The sequence below is a fragment of the Wyeomyia smithii genome, chromosome 2, assembly GCF_029784165.1.
Source record: "Wyeomyia smithii strain HCP4-BCI-WySm-NY-G18 chromosome 2, ASM2978416v1, whole genome shotgun sequence".
Classification (NCBI taxonomy): Eukaryota; Metazoa; Arthropoda; class Insecta; order Diptera; family Culicidae; genus Wyeomyia; species Wyeomyia smithii.
Window position 1 is genome coordinate 145,003,357 of NC_073695.1, and position 19,678 is coordinate 145,023,034.

Genomic DNA, 19,678 nt, shown 5'->3' on the forward strand with positions numbered 1-19,678 from the left:
CTGCTCAAGGCCCCATCACTATTTTTACTGATTCCTTTAGTGTAATCAAGGCATTGGAGTCACCCAACCCTCAACACCCATGGATCGAGGCAATCCTTAAGTATGCCAAACCTGACTGCGTTTTCGTATGGGTCCCGGGCCACTATGGCATTTCAGGAAATGTAAATGCAAATCACCTCGCTGCTCTTGCTAGACGAGGTATATTATACACTAAACAAGCTCCAGCTATGGATATCCGAAAAGGCATCGCGAAAAATGGGAAGAAAAGTGGTGCCAAAACCGCACCTTGTGTTTACGTAAGTGGCCCGATCGTGAAAACTGGAGAGAACTGGTTGTCCTTTCCCGCGTACGGACGGGACACACCAGAATAACTCATGATATGATCGGAGAGGGTGCCTTTAGAAGATGGTGTACTATCTGTAGAACGAAACGATCCATTGAGCATATCATTTGTGTATGTCCTGAATTTTGCAGCCAAAGATCACAGAACGGTATCTCCAACAGTCTTAAGGAAGTTTTGAGTGCAGAACCAGTCGCCGAAAGTAACATACTAAATTTTTTAAAGAATTGTAATTTATACAGCACTATTTAGCATATATAATTAATTTATATAGTATTTAAATTACTCGGGGTGAACCAGCCACAGGCTGAAAACCCTATAATAAAAAGCTACTACTACTACTATTATCTTAAAGACTACAAGACTTATTTGAACATAACTAGTGTCATATGAACGAACCAACTCTTAAACTTACAAATAACAAACTTCATAACAACTGGATATGTGGTTCAAAAGTTATAGAAAGAAAATAAATTCAAAGACTATTCAAAACTATACCTGCTTTGATCAATATATGTGGGCTCAACATAATATAAATGTGGTATCGTACTATTTGAACATTCCCGGTATCGCTCGTGATTAAATTGTTCGAAATTAGGAGTAATTTCTTTTGTTTAGCTATTTTTTAAGCATTCAAATATCATCAAATATCATATTTTATATTTCAATTACAACATCAATGTTTTAAAACCAAAAGATTGAATATACCTTTGTTTGATATAAGCGTTCATGTAAATCTATTTTTACAACTAATAAGTTTGAATGAGAAAAGGTGGTTCTGACCGCTAGATGGATTAATTTTATTTTTATTTTTTATTTTTGATTCTTTTTGAAATATTTCATTCTATACATCTTTTACTATTTTTTTCTATTTTTGTTTCTTTCATATCTTTCGTTATTCTTCTAGAATGTTATAGCAATCACTGGCAAAACCGAAGGTATGACAGTGATCCAGAGAGTTGAGCATTTTCTGTGTGTGAGCGCATCTTTTCAATCTCACTCGATTTTCTCAAAGATGGCTGTACCTATTTTTACAAAATTATTCTCAAATCAAAGATCCAGCTGCCTCATAAGGTCCTTTCAAATTTTTTTGTAATCGGATTTTTGGTTTTCATGTTTTCAATCAACATGTGAAAATCATGACACTTCGTTATCTCAGAAACTACACAACCGATTTGAACAATTTTGATTTCAGATGAACGGACTAGTTAAGGGTTAACTGATGAATTATAGTGATTGAACACGTAGTTCAAAGGTTGTAAAGAGAATGTCTTATTTGAAGTAGAAGCAAAATCCTACTAGAAATAATCGAGTCTAAAATGATATCTAATCGAGTCTAACTTAAATATGACTACGTTTCGATTATACCACGATCAAAAAAAAAATCACGTCATATATTTGAAACATGTTTACTTCATGTTATATGCATTTGTAAACTTATGTTCGTATGTGTTTGAATGTTATGTTTTAAATCTTTGGTATAGTCTCACTGTTGGCCACCACAAATTTGTTATTAAGAGTGAGAAACAAATCCAACAAATATCATCAAGGAGTATTTTTTTCTGGAAATTGAAGCATTCGTGTAAATCTATTCTAACAAATGATTAGTTCGAATGAGAAAGGCTGGGTTTTACCGCTAGGTGGATTTATTTGGGTTTTTCTATACTACCAACGGTTTCTGGACTATAATGCTTCGAATAAAACCTATGCCAAAAGGCATACACCCTTTTAGAATATAACTCATGGGTGTAAAAATCTCTTCATCTGTGAAAAATGCTCAATTTGCTAAGCCAAATATGTGCGCAAAGTTTCATTCAAATCAAAAACGGTCGATTGAATTTTCGCGTATTTCCAGATCATTTGGCATGATTCTGCTCATTTACAAACCAATAAGCAGTTTAATAAAGAAAACTTACTTGTGAACGAAACGAATATGATGCAATCATTGTTTAATCTCCACATGTACACATCATGAAGTGTACAGATCGCGATTAAGCTTGAATCCTCTCAACACACAATGACCATTCCGCGTCGAACACTCGACAGAAACGGACGTGCAAAGTGGTCGTTCTATTACAATCCGGTCCGTGTGTACGAATAGCCAAACAAAAGAGTGTATTATTCTTTCGAGTTCAAGGCCATCAGTTGACAGTCGAGTCCGTGTCGCTGTGCTGAGTGATCTCACACCCGGCTCACTGCTGGTGGCTGTATTGGTGCTGCTGGCTGCTTTGGGTGCAGCTTCGAACGATCGGACAACCACTGCTGGAAGGAAGAAGTAAAGAGGTACGTGTTCTTGTCGGCGCTAGTGCGTTAGTGCGCTACATTTAGCGCGATGGATATAGATCCCTCGCCTCCCGTGCCACCATCCCCGAACCCCCCTGACCCTGACCCTTCTGTTACCCCCTCCCCTGTTCATTCTCCAGTCCCCCCTCGCCCCAGGCTTTACCCGGACGGATCTCAACAGGGCAGCTATACTGTTTATTTTCGTCCAAAGGCAGGAGTGAATTCAAAACGATTAAACATACTGCAAATTTCTAAAGACCTGACGAAGGGGTACAAGGCCGTGACCGAAATTTCCGACCTAACAAGCTCCGTGTCGTGGTCAGTGATCTGGCACAGGCCAATGCTATCGCTTGCTCTGAGCTCTTCACACGCGAGTATCGCGTTTACATACCCGCACAAAACGTGGAGATCGACGGTGTCATAACCGATTCGAGTCTGTCTGTCGAGTGTATCCTAAAAAGCGCAACCGGTTGCTTCAAAAATACCGAAACACAGGCGAAGATTTTGGATTGTAAGCAATTGCGGTCCATGTCTCTCGTTTGCGGTAAAAAAGTTTACACTCCGTCAGACTCGTTTCGCGTTACGTTTGCCGGATCTGCACTCCCTAGCCACGTCTCGATCGACCGGGTTCGTCTGCCTGTGCGATTGTATTTACCCCGTGTTATGAATTGCACCAATTGCAAGCAGTTAGGCCACACAGCCGCCTACTGCTGCAATAAGGCACGATGTAGCAAGTGTGGGGAGACTCATGCGGAAGATTCTTGCAGTGTTAATGCTGAAAAATGTATTCACTATGGGGAAAACCAGCATGAGCTCTCCACATGCCCGGTGTACATGCAGCGCAGAGATAAAATCAAGCGGTCACTTAAGGAGCGTTCAAAGCGTTCTTACGCTGAGATTCTTAAGAAGACCGTGACCACTTCTACCATAACATCGAACCCCTTTGATCTGTTGCCCTCTGATGAAACCGATTCTGACGATTCATCAGCGGGAACATCTTATGCCAATCTTGGGGAGTCTAGGAAGAGGAAAAATGTTTCTTCTCCTAAACTTCCCCGTAAAGGTCCTAAGATTTCCCGAAGTGTAATGAAAAGTACGAACAAACCAAACAGTGCTGCGGAAAAACCGAAGCAAACTCCTCCTGGGCTTGCAAATTTAAAGTCCCAGAAGGAGTTCCCAGCACTGCCAGGAACATCTAAAACCCCAGTTGTTCCTTTTGCACATCCAGTTGATGAAACAAACTCTGGATTAGTGAAATTTTCTGACATTGTGGACTGGATTTTTGAAAATTTCAATGTACCCGATCCAATTAAAATTTTTCTTACATCATTCCTCCCAACAGTTAGATCATTTTTGAAGCAGTTGACTGCCCAATGGCCCCTCCTTGCAGCGATTGTATCCTTCGATGCCTAATTCAACCGCGTATATGAAGGATTCTATCTCTGTCTTACAGTGGAATTGTAGAAGTATTTTACCAAAAATTGATTCGTTTAAAGTTTTGATAAATAAAAACAAATGCGATGCATTTTCCCTTTGTGAAACTTGGCTTACTTCAAATATTGATCTCAACTTCCATGATTTTAATATTATTCGCCTTGATCGAGACACCCCATATGGAGGAGTACTTTTAGGGATTAAAAAGTGCTATTCTTTCTATCGTATTAACCTCCCCTCGATTCCAGGCATCGAAGTTGTCGCATGTCAAATGACAATACAAGGTAAAGAGCTTTGTATTGCCTCAATATATATTCCTCCCAGAGCACAGGTTGGGCAACGGCTGCTCTTTGATTTAATAGAACTTCTTCCCTCGCCACGTTTGATTTTGGGAGACTTCAACTCTCATGGTGTGGCTTGGGGCTCCCCTTACAATGATAACCGCTCCTCTTTAATCTATAACCTTTGCGATGACTTCGACATGACTATTTTAAACAACGGTGAAATGACACGTATCCTGAAACCTCCAGCGCGCCCAAGCGCTTTGGATCTAGCCTTATGTTCGACGTCGCTACGGTTGGATTGCACATGGAAGATAATCCTCGATCCTCACGGTAGCGACCATTTGCCTATTCTTATTTCAATTAATAACGGGTCAACTCGCATGCGACCAATTGACATTCCGTATGACCTCACACGGAATGTCGATTGGAAGTTATACGAGGAAATGATTTCAAAAGCGGTCGAGTCGATTCAACATCATCCACCACTTGAAGAATACAATCTCCTCGCGGGCTTGATTCTCGACGCCGCGTTGCAAGCCCAAACGAAGAAATATCCCGGCGTAACGATCAAAGAACGGCCTCCCACTCCGTGGTGGGACCAAGAGTGCTCCGATGTCTACACGCAAAGATCCGACGCGTTTTTGGCCTACCAGAAGAAAGGTATACCTGGCGACTATACACGGTATTCGGAGCTTAATACCAAGCTTAAAAGCTTGGCTAAAGCAAAAAAACGCGGATATTGGCGTCGGTTCGTGAACGAGACGTCGAGGGAGACATCGATGAGCACTCTTTGGAACACAGCCCGAAGAATGCGGAATCGCGTAACGGTCAACGAAAGCGAGGAGTCTTCAAGTCGGTGGATATTTGATATTGCTAGGAAAGTATGTCTGGACTCTGTTCCTGAGCAAAACATTGTTCGCGATGCGTCTCCGGGCCACGACGCGATAGAATCACCTTTTACGATGGCAGAATTTTCAGTTGCCCTCCTGTCCTGTAACAATAACGCGCCTGGGTTAGATAGAGTCAAATTCAACTTGTTGAAGAATCTACCCGGCAATGCCAAGAGGCGCTTGTTGAACTTGTTCAATAAGTTCCTGGAGCAAAACATTGTACCGCAGGATTGGAGGCAAGTGAAGGTGATCGCCATCCAAAAACCAGGGAAACCAGCTCCTGATCACAACTCTTATAGGCCGATTGCAATGCTATCCTGTATCCGGAAATTGATGGAAAAAATGATACTCCGTTGTTTAGACCATTGGGTCGAATCAAATGGTCTACTATCAGATACTCAATTTGGCTTCCGCCCAAGGGACGAATGATTGTCTTGCGTTGCTTTCAACAGATATTCAGCTGGCGTATGCTCGCAAAGAACAAATGGCGTCTGCGTTCTTGGACATTAAGGGGGCTTTTGATTCCGTTTCTATTGACATTCTTTCGGGTAAACTTCACCGACATGGATTTTCTCCAATTTTGAACAATTTTTTGCACAATTTGTTGTCCGAAAAGCACATGCATTTTACGCACGGCGATTTGGCAACTTTTCGCATTAGCTACATGGGTCTTCCCCAGGGCTCATGTTTAAGCCCCCTTCTTTACAACTTTTATGTAAATGACATCGACGAATGTCTGGCAAATTCATGCACGATAAGACAACTTGCAGACGACAGTGTAATCTCTGTTGCAGGAGCCAAAGCTGCCGATTTGCAAGATACCTTGGACAATTTGTCTGCTTGGGCTTTACAGCTAGGTATCGAATTCTCTCCGGAGAAGACTGAGATAGTAGTTTTTTCTAGGAAGCATGAACCTGCTCAGCTTCAAACACAATAAATGGGTAAAACGATTTCTCAGGTTTTGGTACACAAATATCTTGGTGTCTGGTTCGACTCTAAAGGCACCTGGGGTTGTCACGTGAGGTATCTGATGAAAAAATGTCAACAAAGAGTGAATTTTCTTCGTACAATAACCGGACAATGGTGGGGAGCCCACCCAGGAGACCTTATAAGGCTTTACCAAACAACGATACTGTCTGTTATTGAGTACGGGTGTTTCTGCTTCCGCTCCGCAGCAAACACACATTTAATCAAACTGGAGCGAATACAATATCGTTGTTTGCGTATCGCCTTGGGTTGCATGCAATCGACCCATACGATGAGTTTGGAGATCTTAGCTGGAGTACTACCATTGAAAAACCGCTTCTGGAGCCTGTCTTCTCGTATTCTAATCAAATGTGAGGTCTTGAACCGTCCCGTGATTGAAAATTTTGAAAGGTTAATCGAACTTAATTCTCAAACCCGTTTTATGACATTGTATTTCAATCACATGTCCCAAAATATTAACCCTTCTTCGAATATTCCAAATCGTGTCGACTTATCAAATACTTCTGATTCTACTGTGTTTTTCGATACATCCATGATAGAAGAAACTCGTGGAGTCCCGGATCATTTACGCGTGCAGCAGATCCCTAAAATTTTTTCCAATAAATATCGAAACATCAACTGCGACAATATGTACTACACTGACGGATCACTTCTTGATGGGTCCACTGGCTTCGGTATCTTCAATAACAATTTAACCGTCTCCCATAAGCTCGATAATCCTGCTTCTGTTTACGTCGCAGAATTGGCTGCAATTCAGTACACCCTAGGGATTATCGAAAAAATGCCCACGGACCATTATTTCATCTTTACGGACAGCCTCAGTTCCATTGAGGCTCTCCGATCGATGAAAGATGTTAAGCACTCTCCGTATTTCCTGGGGAAAATACGGGAACATCTGAGTGCATTATCCGAAAAATCTACTCAGATTACCTTAGCGTGGGTCCCTTCTCACTGCTCGATACCGGGCAATGAGAAAGCGGACTCTTTGGCTAAGGTGGGCGCAACAAACGGTGATATTTATGAAAGACCAATTGCCTTTAATGAATTTTTCGCATTTGTACGTCAGAATACGATCATCAGTTGGCAAAATTCTTGGACCAAGGGGGAACTGGGAAGGTGGTTACATTCCATAATACCCAAGGTATCGACGAGCCCGTGGTTCAAGGGGTTGGATGTAGGTCGGGATTTCATTTGCGTGATGTCTCGGCTTATGTCCAATCACTATAGATTTGACGCGCATCTCCGTCGTGTTGGGCTCGGGGAGAGTGGTATCTGTGCCTGTGGTGAAGGTTATCACGACATAGAACACGTTGTTTGGTCATGCCCTGTACACCGTGACGCCAGGTCTAGATTAATAGCTTCCCTGCAGGCCGAAGGTAGGCAGCCGGCTGTTCCTGTTCGTGATGTCTTGGCGAGCCGTGACCTATCGTACATGTCCCTCATATACGTTTTCCTGAAATCCATCCACGCCCCAGTTTAGTCCTATCCCCTTCCGCCTACATCCAACCAAACGACAAGAACACGTTAAGACCCCGGATCCGGAAACAGCAATCAGACCCGCACGATACTCTCAAGACCCGATGGAAACAACCCAATATGCCGTCCGTAATATCTTGGCCCAGCAGCGGAACAAATTTAATATGCTGCTTACCTATGGCAATGAAAACCATCAAACAGCAAACCTGTGCTTTTAATGCAAAATATTCTAGCTTTAAGTTAGATTTAGTTTCAGCTCGTAGTCGGCAGCGAGGATAAAAAAATTTGCTTTTAGTTATTAAGATACTTTAGAAAGTAAGCTACCAGATATAATTGGCGCCGTTAAACATTGAATTGTATTTGTGCCGTGTCAAATAAACTATAGATGAAGAAAAAAAAAACACATAATGAAATGATGATATGGTGCGTAGGTTGCTGGGAGAAAACAAACACATCACTGGACTACATCTGCTCTGAGAAGCGATTCGCTCGTTGCGTTTGTCTCTCCATATGCCGGTCGTTAGGGGAACAAAGAATAGCAGCAAAAGAATAACATGCCGCCTGAGCAGCAGCAGAAGTGTGCTGCGGTGAGAAGGAAAGTGTGGGGGAAGGGACTACTTCGGCAGCGGTTGACTTGAGCGAGAGTAGGAGCGCATACATTGTCATTTTCTTTCTTTTTCTGACAAAAAATCATATTCATGAGTCAAATGAGTAAGAACATAACAAGATCTGATCGCTCTGTGTAACAAGACGAATAACTTCATATACCGAGTTGTACACATTGAGACCATACGTTGTGGTGTACACTAACGACAAGCAATATATCGTAAAAAGGAAAGCCAAGAGAGTGAACCAACACCGATAGGTTGTTATTCGCATACTAACGACGATGCCAACGCATCTTAGGTTTGCTTTATATGTATTCAAATCGCTAGAGGTGATTTTTTCCATCGCTGCTTGTCAGTTTTCATGAGACATGAGTCTGGGTGCACTTAATAACAGGTTTTATTTTCACTGCAGGAAAATGAAAACGCCGTAAACTGTCCTCGATTACCTCAGCTGGAGTTCTTAAGACAACCATACCTTTGTTACTCAAGGATTACAGAAATGGATATAACAGGTAATTACATAATTGTTTCAAAATGATAATTTGTTACACTAATCCGAAGCCTGTTGTGATACATCAATGCACAAAAGAGTCTGGACGATTTTAGTTTTCTGTTGTATACCTATTTGTGAAAGGTCTCGATAAGCCAAGAACTAATTTCCATGAAGCCAATACATACAACCTACCGTGAGAGAAAAAAAATTAATCCACCAGCGGTGAGACCCAGCCTTTCTCATTCAAACTTATTATATGTTAAAATAGATTTACACGATTTAAGAGAAAAAAAACTCCTTGAAAATTTTTGTTGGTTTCATTTTTCACTCTCCGCTTCTTTCTGAGTTACTATTGTACTCAGTCATCGCGAAAAGAGCCACTAGTTATGCCGCAAAATCTTCATCATGTGATAGAAGGGTTCACCTTCTCAGTGAGGGGGCAGAATCCTGGAAAAAGATTGCCAGCCGAGCACTCCCCCCAGTGTCAAGGATTCACTGGACTGGGGATCGTGTTTGGTGGTTTGCTCCTCCGTTTACCGACAAAACATTAACCAGCTATGACCGTAAGAATCAGAATCCAGCACTTGTACAGCAGGCAGCACGAGTTTTGATTGACGAGGAGTACAAAAACTACACAAAGCGTTTCACTGATGGATCGAAGGAGAGTGGGAAAGTCGGTTTTGGAGTCCACGAACACGGAATCGATCAATTTTACAGACTACCCGATTGCTCGTCTGTTTTTTTCCGCAGAAGCAGCCGGAGTTTTTGTAGCATCCACTATGCCTGCTCAAGGCCCCATCACTATTTTCACTGATTCTCTCAGTGTAATACAGGCATTGGAGTCACCCAACCATCAACAAAAGTATGCCAAACCTGACTGCGTTTTCGTATGGGTCCCGGGCCACTATGGCATTTCAGGCAATGTAAATGCAGATCGCACCGCTGCTCTTGGCAGACGAGGTATATTATACACTAAACAAGCTCCAGCTATGGATGTCCGAAAAAATATTCATTTTTCACTCTAAATAAGGAATTTCGAATAGCCAACAGCACCGAACATTCAAAACCTAACAGTCACACACATATGAAAATACTTTAAAACATACATATGCAAATACCATGAAATAAATATGTTTCAAATACGTCACGCGAAAAATCCAGATGACTACTTCTGGTTGCCGGAATACATCCCAAAATGGCAAAATTTTGCCTGATCCGGGTATTTCAATAGCGAAGATGCCGAAAACAACTTAAGATGACCAAATATCATCTATTATGAGCACTGCGGAAGCGTTACACCCAGAAGCTAGAAATCAACTTAGGACGCCATTTTAAATCTCTAGATACATAGTTAAAGAAAAAGTGAAATGATAGAAATGACTTTTAATTTCAACCTCAATCCCGAGCAAGGCCTTGCGGCCTGTACATTGAAATAGTACAATATCAAATTTAAATGATGTTGAGGCCACATATTTTGATCGTAGCTATAATTTTAAACAGTCTCCGAGTTACGTTTCTTTCTAAAGCTTTTAAACCACATGTTTGAACATTATGAAATTCGTTGTTCAATGGTTTTAAAGCCCAATAATTTGATTTCAACTTTGTTCATAGCTTCTGTGATATTGAAGCGATTTTCACATTTTACCGCAGCACCAAAACTGAAAGTTTGATTACAATGAAATTCAATAGCAACCTAAGCAGCAAATAGACCCTTCATTTGACACCAAGATAGGCAAAATCAGTCAGACCATCTCTGAGAAGAGTGAGTGCGTAAAAAGGTGCACATACACACGTACACACCCACACACACATGTACACCTATACATGCATACATGCAGAAAATGCTCGTTTCGTCGAACTGAGTCGAGTAGTATATGACATTCGCCATTTGGATCACATGTCTACCTTTTAATTTGCCAGTGATCGTTAGGAGAAAGTCAATATGTTTACTTTCGTTATGTGATTTCACATTTTTTTAACAACGGACAAAGTTACAATCCGAGTACAATGAAATTAAATAGCAACCTATGGGGCAACTAGACCTTTTATTTGACACTAACTTTGTGAACATCGGTTTAGCCATCTTTGAGAAAAATGAGTGAGTTTAAACAACCTCAGGATAACTTTTCTTTACATAACTTTTGAACCATATGTTCAATCATTACGAAATTTAAAAGCTAAGGGTGTTGGAGACTGCCCGATCATTTGAAACCAGTTTTATTGAAATCGGTTGTGTGGTTTCTGAGATATTGATTTTTCGTGATTTTTACATTGTGATACTCAACCTCTAAACTAAAAATCCGATTACAATGAAATTCAAAAGCAACCTATGGCGCTATTAGTCTTTTCATTTGCAATCAATTTCATGAAAATCTGTCCAGCCATCTCTGAGAAAAGTGAGTGAGAAAAAAACTTGCACATACACACACACACACATACACACACACATACAAACATAAATACATACAGAAAATGCTCAGTCCGTCGTACTGAGTCGAGTGGTGTATGACATTTGGCCATTGGGACCACTTTTATACCTTTTCAGTGATTGCTATACCTTTCTAGGAGAAAGGCAAAAAGCCTATTTAATGCGTAAGTTTTAGGGGTTATGCTATCGAATGAGGAACTGTATCCGTGGATGTTTTTCGGCGTCGCAGTCTTTTTAGCAATAAAAAGAGTATTGCTAGTATTGCTCTAGAATTCCTTTTTCATCCGACGTTTCGGTGTATATTGCATCTTCTTCAGGTATTTCTGAATTTCATGAAACGAGAACATTTTGAAAAAATATCATGAAGTTTATTATAAACTATATGACAAACCCGTTCAGAAAACAAAACAAAATTATAAGAAAAAAAACTAAATTATTCCACCTAGAGGTCAGACCCAGCCTTTCTCATTCAACCTTATTGTTTGTTTAAATAGATCTACGCGAACATTTCATTTTTCATAAAAAAATACACCTTAATAATATTTGCTGGATTTATTTATCACTCTTACAAATTTTAGATAGCCAACAGTATAACTATACTGAACATATGAAATGTAACATTCAAACACATATGAGCCCGTTCATTTGATAACTTACTTACTTTGTTGGCTAACGGACCGTTCACCGGTCTAGGGCCGAACGAATTAGAGATGTCCAGCTTCTTCTGTCTTGGGCAGCCGGTCTCCAGTCTCCTCGTGTACCAGCAGATCGTGCATCTTCTTCCACCGCGCACATCCACCACGTACGAGGCCTACCACGGAGTTGACGGCCTCTTCCTGGTTCTCAACTGAAAATAGTTTTGGCGGCTCTCTCGTCAGGCATTCTGGCTTCATGTCTAACCCACTGAAACCTGTCCTGCTGTATTACCTTTACTATATCAGCATGTTTGTATACCTGGTACAACTCGTGATTCATGCGTCTGTGCCACAATCCATTTTCCAGTTTACCGCCAAGTATCGATCGTAGAACTTTACGCTCAAAAACTCCGAGCACTCGTCGATCAGCTTCCTTCAGCGTCCATGCTTCATGTCCGTAAAGGGCCACCGGGAGTATCAGCGTCCTATACAGCGCTAGTTTTGTGCCAGTTTGCAAACTACGGGACCTTAGCTGGTTACGTAGTCCGTAGAAGGCCCTGTTCGCAGCTGCAACTCGTCGTTTCACTTCACGGCTCATATCGTTGTCGCATGTCACAAGCGTGTCAAGATAAACGAATTCGTCAACAACTTCAAATCGTTCTATCTCCACCTCAGCACCAACACGACTCAGCTTAACTAGTTTCGTAGGGAAACCGTGTTCAAGCATGATCAACCACAGCTCGTTTATTTTCACTGAGTCGTATGCCTTTCTGAAGTCCACAAACAGATGGTGAGTCGGTAAGTTGTTCTCCCGGAACTTCGCAGGGTGAAGATTTGATCCGTCGTGGAACGCCCCTGTCGAAAACCAGCCTGGTATTCGCCAACAAAGGATTCCGTTAACTGTCTCAATCTGAAGAATAGGATACGGGAGAGCACTTTATATAAGGAGTTGAGCAACATTATGCCTCGATAGTTGCCACAATCCAATCGATGGCCCTTCTTATAAATAGGGCATATGAGGCCTTCCAACCAGTCGTTCGGCATTTGTTCATCCGCCCAGAACTTTAGAATTATCTCGTGGATCGCATAGTACAGCCGCTCGCCTCCCGCGTTTAGAAGTTCGGCCGGGATACCGTCCTTCCCAGCGGCCTTGCCATTTTCAGCTCATTAATCGCCTTTTTCACCTCCTCCTGTGTTGGTGGCTCCACAGCTTGTTCGTCACTCATAACCCAACCTTTCAATAGCGCCTGAAAATGCTCCGTAAGCAGGTTGCAGTCCTTGTTATTAAACATGACCGGCACAGGGAAATTCCTTCTTCTGACTCTGTTGACAGTTCTATAGAATCTCCGCACGTCGTTTTGAGCATAGCAGTCCTCTGCGCTGGCGAGCACCTGCTCCTTCTACTCGCGCTTTTTCCAACGGTGAGTTCCATTTTCGGCAGCTCTTGCCACCTGTTCCTCTCTCTGTTATGACGCGTAGCCGCAGTGAGCACGCGGCTCCTGGCATGGTTCTTCTCATCTGTCACTCTCTGGCACTCGGCATCGAACCAGCCATTAGGATGTCTTCCACGCGTCGTACCTACCACCTCTCTCGCAGTCGTTTCGATGGCGCCGTGGGTACTGCTCCACAGCATCATTCCTCATGCTGTTCTGCGATCCGTTGATCCACCTCTCTGGCGTGCTGCCACGCCATCAGCTTTCAACCGCTGAATGTTGAAATGCGTCGTTCTTTCTGTGCGAGATTTCAGCACGTTCGACAACCGTGAGCGGATCTTACAAACGACGAGATAATGGTCAGAGTCAATGTTTGGTCCCCGGTTGACGAGTGTAGGCTATGCTTTCCAATGACCGGACGGGAGAATTCCTCCCTCCCAACCTGTGCGTTTGCGTCTCCGATGACGACTTTTACGTCGTGTTTTGGGCACTCGTCATAGAGAAGCTCAAGCTTGTCAAAGAACTCATCTTTGATTACAATAAAATTTAATAAAGTTTTATGGGGCAACTAGACCTTTCATTTGAGAATAATTTTATGAAAATCGGTTCAGTCATCTCTGAGAAAATGAGAGAGATGGAAAAGTTGCACATACACACACAAACAGAAAAGGTTCAGCTCGTCGAACCGAGTCGAGTGATATATGCCATTCAGCCCTTTGGAGCACTTACCTTCGGTTTTGCCAGTGACTTCTATACCTTTCTAGGATAGAGGCAAAAACGATTCCTAATTTCGAACTTTTGAATCACGAGCAATAACGGGAACGTTTAAATAGTTAAATACCATGTTAGAATTATGTTGCTGCCACATATTTCGATCAATCAGTTTCATTTCTTTCCATAACTTTTGAACCACGAATCATTTTATTATAAATTTTTTTTCTTGCAAGTTTGAGAGACAGCCCGTAGTTACGGTCGAGTAAGCCGTGTTATCTTTGAGATAATAGACTTTCGTTGTTTCTTCAATTTAATACATAGCGGTTGAAATAAACGTCCGATTATATAATCAAATGAAATGGCAACCTAATATAGGGCAGCCAAACCTTTCATTAGTCAATAAGATTGTTGAAATTAGTCCAGTTATCTCAGCGGAAACGAGTGGATTTGAAATGTCATCAGAACTCGTTTCTTTTCACAACTTTTTAACCAAGTGAGCAATCATTATAAAATTCATCAAAGGATTAATTGATGAGATTACGAAATTTTTACATTTTGATATATTACAGACAAAGTTTCAGTTCGATTGAAATTAAATTCAATAGAGTACTGAGAGGCAGATAGATCTTTCATTTGACAATAATTTTGTGAAAATCGGTTTAGCCATCTCTGAAAAAAATCACAGGAGGGTTGTGTGCAAAGCCACGACCGCAAGGTTGAAGTAGAATACTTTTACAAGAAAAATTACCCGGCCGCTTGCGTTTCAGTCATTTTTTCTAGTAAATAAACGTTGACTAGTCAGATCAATCGAATTTCGCGCTTCAACAAGGATTGTCCATTTTCAATAATATAGTAAGTAACTTGTCATGATTGTGGCTTAACCGTTTTTAAATTTTTGTTATGCAAAAACTTAATTTTTATGCAGATAATGAAAATTTTTCGGATGTCGTGCTCATGACTGAAGGAAAAGATAATTCAGTACGTTCTGAGACACGGAGATAAAGTAAAATTTATAACTTTTACAAATTTAAAAATGTAAAATGTGTTTCATTAAAAACATTTACTAGTGCACGCTATCGCACAGAGACTGCATTTCTCTAATGTAACTCACTGCATCAGCTGCTATCGATGCTGAGATCCGCTGCAACTAGTGCGCTATCCATTGCTATGCCACAGCTGTGGCCGCTATTTGCTATCGCTGGTATCCACTGCACTGCTACTGCTGCTGCTAAGAAGGACTGCTGTTGTCGCTGTCTAGAACTATTGTGAGCGGCTTCGGATTTTTTTTTTTGTGGATTCAATATTCTTCATTTTTCTTACGGTATTTTCATTATACATTTGTTTTTTGAACATTGTGAGAGATTCAATTTTATCAACTTTTCAACTCTGATGTTTTTAATGTACTATAAGTGTTACTACTTTTTCCTTTTCTACGTACATGATTTACATTTTAATGCTCGGCATTAGAGTTTTAATTATTAAATAAATATACCTAGCTACTTATAAATAAAGCTCACGAATGAGCACCGCACTAGAGTTAAGTGCATTGTTTTTAGTGTTTTCAGCGTGTGCAGAGATTATGTTTTTGGTCATATCGATACCAGCTATTTGATGCACTTCTGATGTTCGGGTTCCGAAGGGTACGTTCAAGATCATTTTCAGGAACTTGTTCTGGATCCGTTGAATCTTTTGCAGGTGGGTTCTCGCGCAGGTTCTCCAGATCGACGAGGCGTATAGAAGCATTGGCAGGATGACCTGTTTGTATACCGTCAATTTATTCACGACGGATAATTTCGATTTTCGGTTGATTAGCGGGTACAACTTCTTCATTAGCACTAAGCTTTTCGTTACTGTTTGTTCAATGTGGGGGCGATAAAGTAGCTTATGATCATAGATCAAACCAAGGTAGCGAACATTTGACGACCAGGGAATATCCACATTGTTCAACCGAAACTTTGTTGTCGGCACCAAACGTTGACTATTCCGATGTGGGAAGACTATGGTCTGAGTTTTTGCTGCATTCACACAAATTTTCCATGAGGTGAGGTAATTCACAAAGACGTTAAGCCCAGTTTGCAGCTTTTTAACTATTTGGTTGATCTGTCTGCCCTCGTACATAATGGCGGTATCATCAGCAAACAGCGACAGGATGCCTCCATTGGGTAGTTCAGGAATATCTGATGTGAATAAGTTGTACAGAACAGGACCAAGGATGCTGCCCTGTGGAACAAGAGCTCCTACGTCGTATGAGTCAGACAGGCCACCCAGCACACAGACCTGAGATTTGCGCAGCGTAAGATAGTTTTGCACAATCTTCACTAGATAAACGGGATAGTTGTAGCGCTGTAGCTTGTAGATAAGCCCGTCGTGCCACACGTTGTCGAATGCTTTTTCTATGTCCAGGCAGGCCATGGCAGTTGTTTTAGATAGCTCCTTGTTGCGATTGATGAGTTTTGTTACTCTCTGCAGTTGATATGTTGTTGAATGGCCTCTGCGAAAACCGAACTGTTCGTCCAGGAATATGTTGTTCACTTCTGCGTGGCACAGAATACGGCTGTAGATGCATCGTTCGAATACCTTTGCTGAGGGCAGAAAGCAGACTGATGGGACGGTAGCTTTTGGGGCATGTGGGATCCTTTCCTGGTTTCAAAATGGGAATCACTTTCGCCAGTTTCCACTTTGTTGGAAAGCCAATTCAAGGCATCGGTTGAACACTTTTTCCACCACAGACAAGGCTGTTGGTCCAAGGTTTTTGAGCACAAGGTTGAACACTCCGTCAAATCCTTCATGTTCCGAGAGAATTTAATGTTGTTTTGTACCTCGTCCACTGTTATCCGCTGATCAGGTGGTAAGATATTCGGTGTGCGGGCCAGAATTACTATCGATTCACAGACAGCTGGTTCGATTCCACTCACAATATCACGACCAAGATTGTGGGAAGCGGCAAAATGCTGAGAGATAGCACAAGCCTTTTCGCGGGAAGTTAGCAAAGTTTCACTATTCACTATTAATGGCGGAATGGGTTTTGGTTTGTTCTTCAACACTTTAGCCACACGCCAAAATGACCGTGAGCAGTTGGGCAAATTACGTAATTCGGTTGCAAACTGTCTGTTTTTCACTTTCTCCAGACGTTCTTGAACGATTTTTGTCAGCTGTCTAGCGTAGAATCGGTGCCTAGGGTTGCGGGTACGTTGATATTGCCTTCTCAGCGAGTTTCGCAAGGAAATTATGCTCTTGGTGTTATCGTCGATTTGCGCAAACTTACGTATCACTGGAACAGATGGGATGTAGCGGCACTCTGCTTCCTGGATGACGTCTATCATGGACTGTAGAGTACGATCGATGTCTCCAGTGCTGTTCAAAGTGATGTCCGCATCAAGATGGTGTTCAACATACCGCTGCAGCTGAACCCAATTTGCACGATGGTAATTTCTTCTTTGTTGAACTTGACGCCGCTCTACGTTAGCACCAATCTCAGCGATGACCGGAAGATGATCCGAGGAGAGCTCTGTTATGGTTTTCGGAATCGAAAATCGATCGGTGATGTTGGTCAGAAAAATGTCAAGCTTAGAGCCTACACCACCAGGAGAGATGTAAGTTGGCAATTCCGGATGAGCGGGATAGTAATATCCAGCTTCGGAATCTTCTACGATGATGTTACCATTTGAGTTGCAGCTGGAGTCACCCCAAGCGGAGTGGCGAGCATTGAGATCACCTGTGATGACGAAATTGCCTACTCTTCTAGACAGCTTTTGGATGTCGTTCTTCAATTTCACCGTGGTTCCATTTGCCCGTCGAGACTGCTTCGGACAATAGACCGCAATAAATGTGAGTGGTCCATCAGTGGTGGTAATTTCGATTCCTATAGCTTCGACAAAGATTATGTTGAAACTCGGTAGTGATTTGTATGGTAGTCCTCTCCTTATGGCGATTGCAACCCCGCCCCCAGCTGAGGTTGTGCGGTCCAGTCTGACTACCGAGTGTTCCAGCAGGCAGAAGTTTATGTTCGGCTTCAAATGTGTTTCGGTTATTGCAGCGACATCGATGTGGTGTGTGCTCAGAAAATGTAGAAGTTCTAACTTCTTGTTGGCCACAGAGCGAGCATTCCAGTTAAGGATTCGAAAGAATGGATCCATGGCGGTAGTAAAAAGTCATCATGACCGCAATCTGTTCCTGGTTGGCGCGACAAGCCTTTGTTTGCTGATCGAGTTTAAGAAACAGCGTAGCTAGCTGTTCCATCGAGTACAAATTGCTACTTGCTGGGGGCATGCTGGCAGCCTGTGCATAACTCAAAAATCCGGGGGGGTCCCGACTAGGAACACCACCAGTTGGAGGAGGTGGAAACGGCAACGTACTTGAAGTCGCTGGCGGGGTTGGTGTAACGCTAGGTTGTACACTTTTTCTATTCGACAGTCGCTGGCGATTGGCAATTTCACTTCGAATTTTGATAAATTCTGCTCGTTTTGGACAGGAACGGCTGTTCGTAGCATGCTCTTTGTCACAGTTGAGACACTTGATTTGTTCGGCTTCCTCAACAAGACAATCCACTGTTCGATGCGGACCTGCAAATTTCATGCAGCGACTCTTGATGTGGCAATTCTTTGTGCCATGTCCATAGTTCAAGCAATTGGAACACTGCGTGACATCGCGATGAATCGGTTTGTATCGCTCCCATTGCACGATGATGTTAAATAGGGCGGTGATTGTTTTCACTGTGCTCAGTGTAGTTGAACCCCTGGTCAGGTGGATCAGGTATAACTGATCACGATACTTGATGGCTTTGTTGTGTCTTATCATTTTGTATACTGCTTCCACTTCTAGGCCGCAAGCGACAAGCTCCGTTTTTAACTCGTCCAGTTCCAATTCCGGTAAACCACGCAGTACAACTTTGAATGGTTTTGTAGCTGCAATATCGTGAGTAAAATCCTCCGCTTTTGTTTGCTTCAGGTAAGCCTCTACTGCCTTGTAATGTGGGGTGGATGGAACGACGATTTTGTAGCCGTCCGTGCATAGCCTCAGGGTAGCTATCAGCCCTTTGCTGATAAGTTCATTAAAGTGTTGCCTTAGTCCAGGCGGGAAACCCTTCACGTAGAAAGGCGGCATTTTCTCCTTCTTTTCCGTTTTCTCGGTAGTTTGGTCAGCCAGCGTTGCAAACTTGTTAGCAGCTAGTATCTTCTTGGCGATTCCATCATCCTTTTCAGCAGGGTCACGAGGACGCTTATTGTTTTGCTCCTTACTGGAACCCGTTTTTCCCATTTCGTTGGGACACGACAACGTACTGTTGTATAACGAATGCGATAGGTAAAATAAACGAATGCGATAGGTAAACTAAAACTTTCAGTTGTTGTAACAAACACGTCTGTACACACCAAGCGTGAGACGAATAATGAGCGGCTTCGGCTGAAACAGGCTCTTATATAGGCCAAATAGCATATTTTAAATTGCAAGGTATATGATTCTGTCGACCGTGCTTGGGAAGCAATCATATAACGACCAATCAGAGGTCGAATTTTTCGTTTTGACAAGGCTTGACCATTTTCAATATTACAATAGTTTGAAAAATAAAATCACAATTATCTTCATTTGGGAAGAATCTTAAAAGATTTTACAATCTATTGGTGCAAGAACGAAAGAAATCCATCGAATACTAACCGCTTTATTAGCATTTTAAAT

The 19,678-nt window shown here is 42.0% G+C and overlaps 1 protein-coding gene across 1 annotated transcript in view; it reads left to right on the plus strand.

The window, feature by feature from the left end:
* LOC129719935 (motor neuron and pancreas homeobox 1-like) overlaps positions 1–19,678 on the plus strand; it is a 686,641-nt gene that overhangs the window by 136,563 nt on the left and 530,400 nt on the right. Inside the window, exon 2 of the mRNA XM_055671347.1 lies at positions 8,715–8,814. Coding sequence (XP_055527322.1) covers positions 8,802–8,814 — 13 coding nt within the window. The 5' untranslated portion in view covers positions 8,715–8,801. The remainder of the gene's footprint in view (positions 1–8,714; positions 8,815–19,678) is intronic.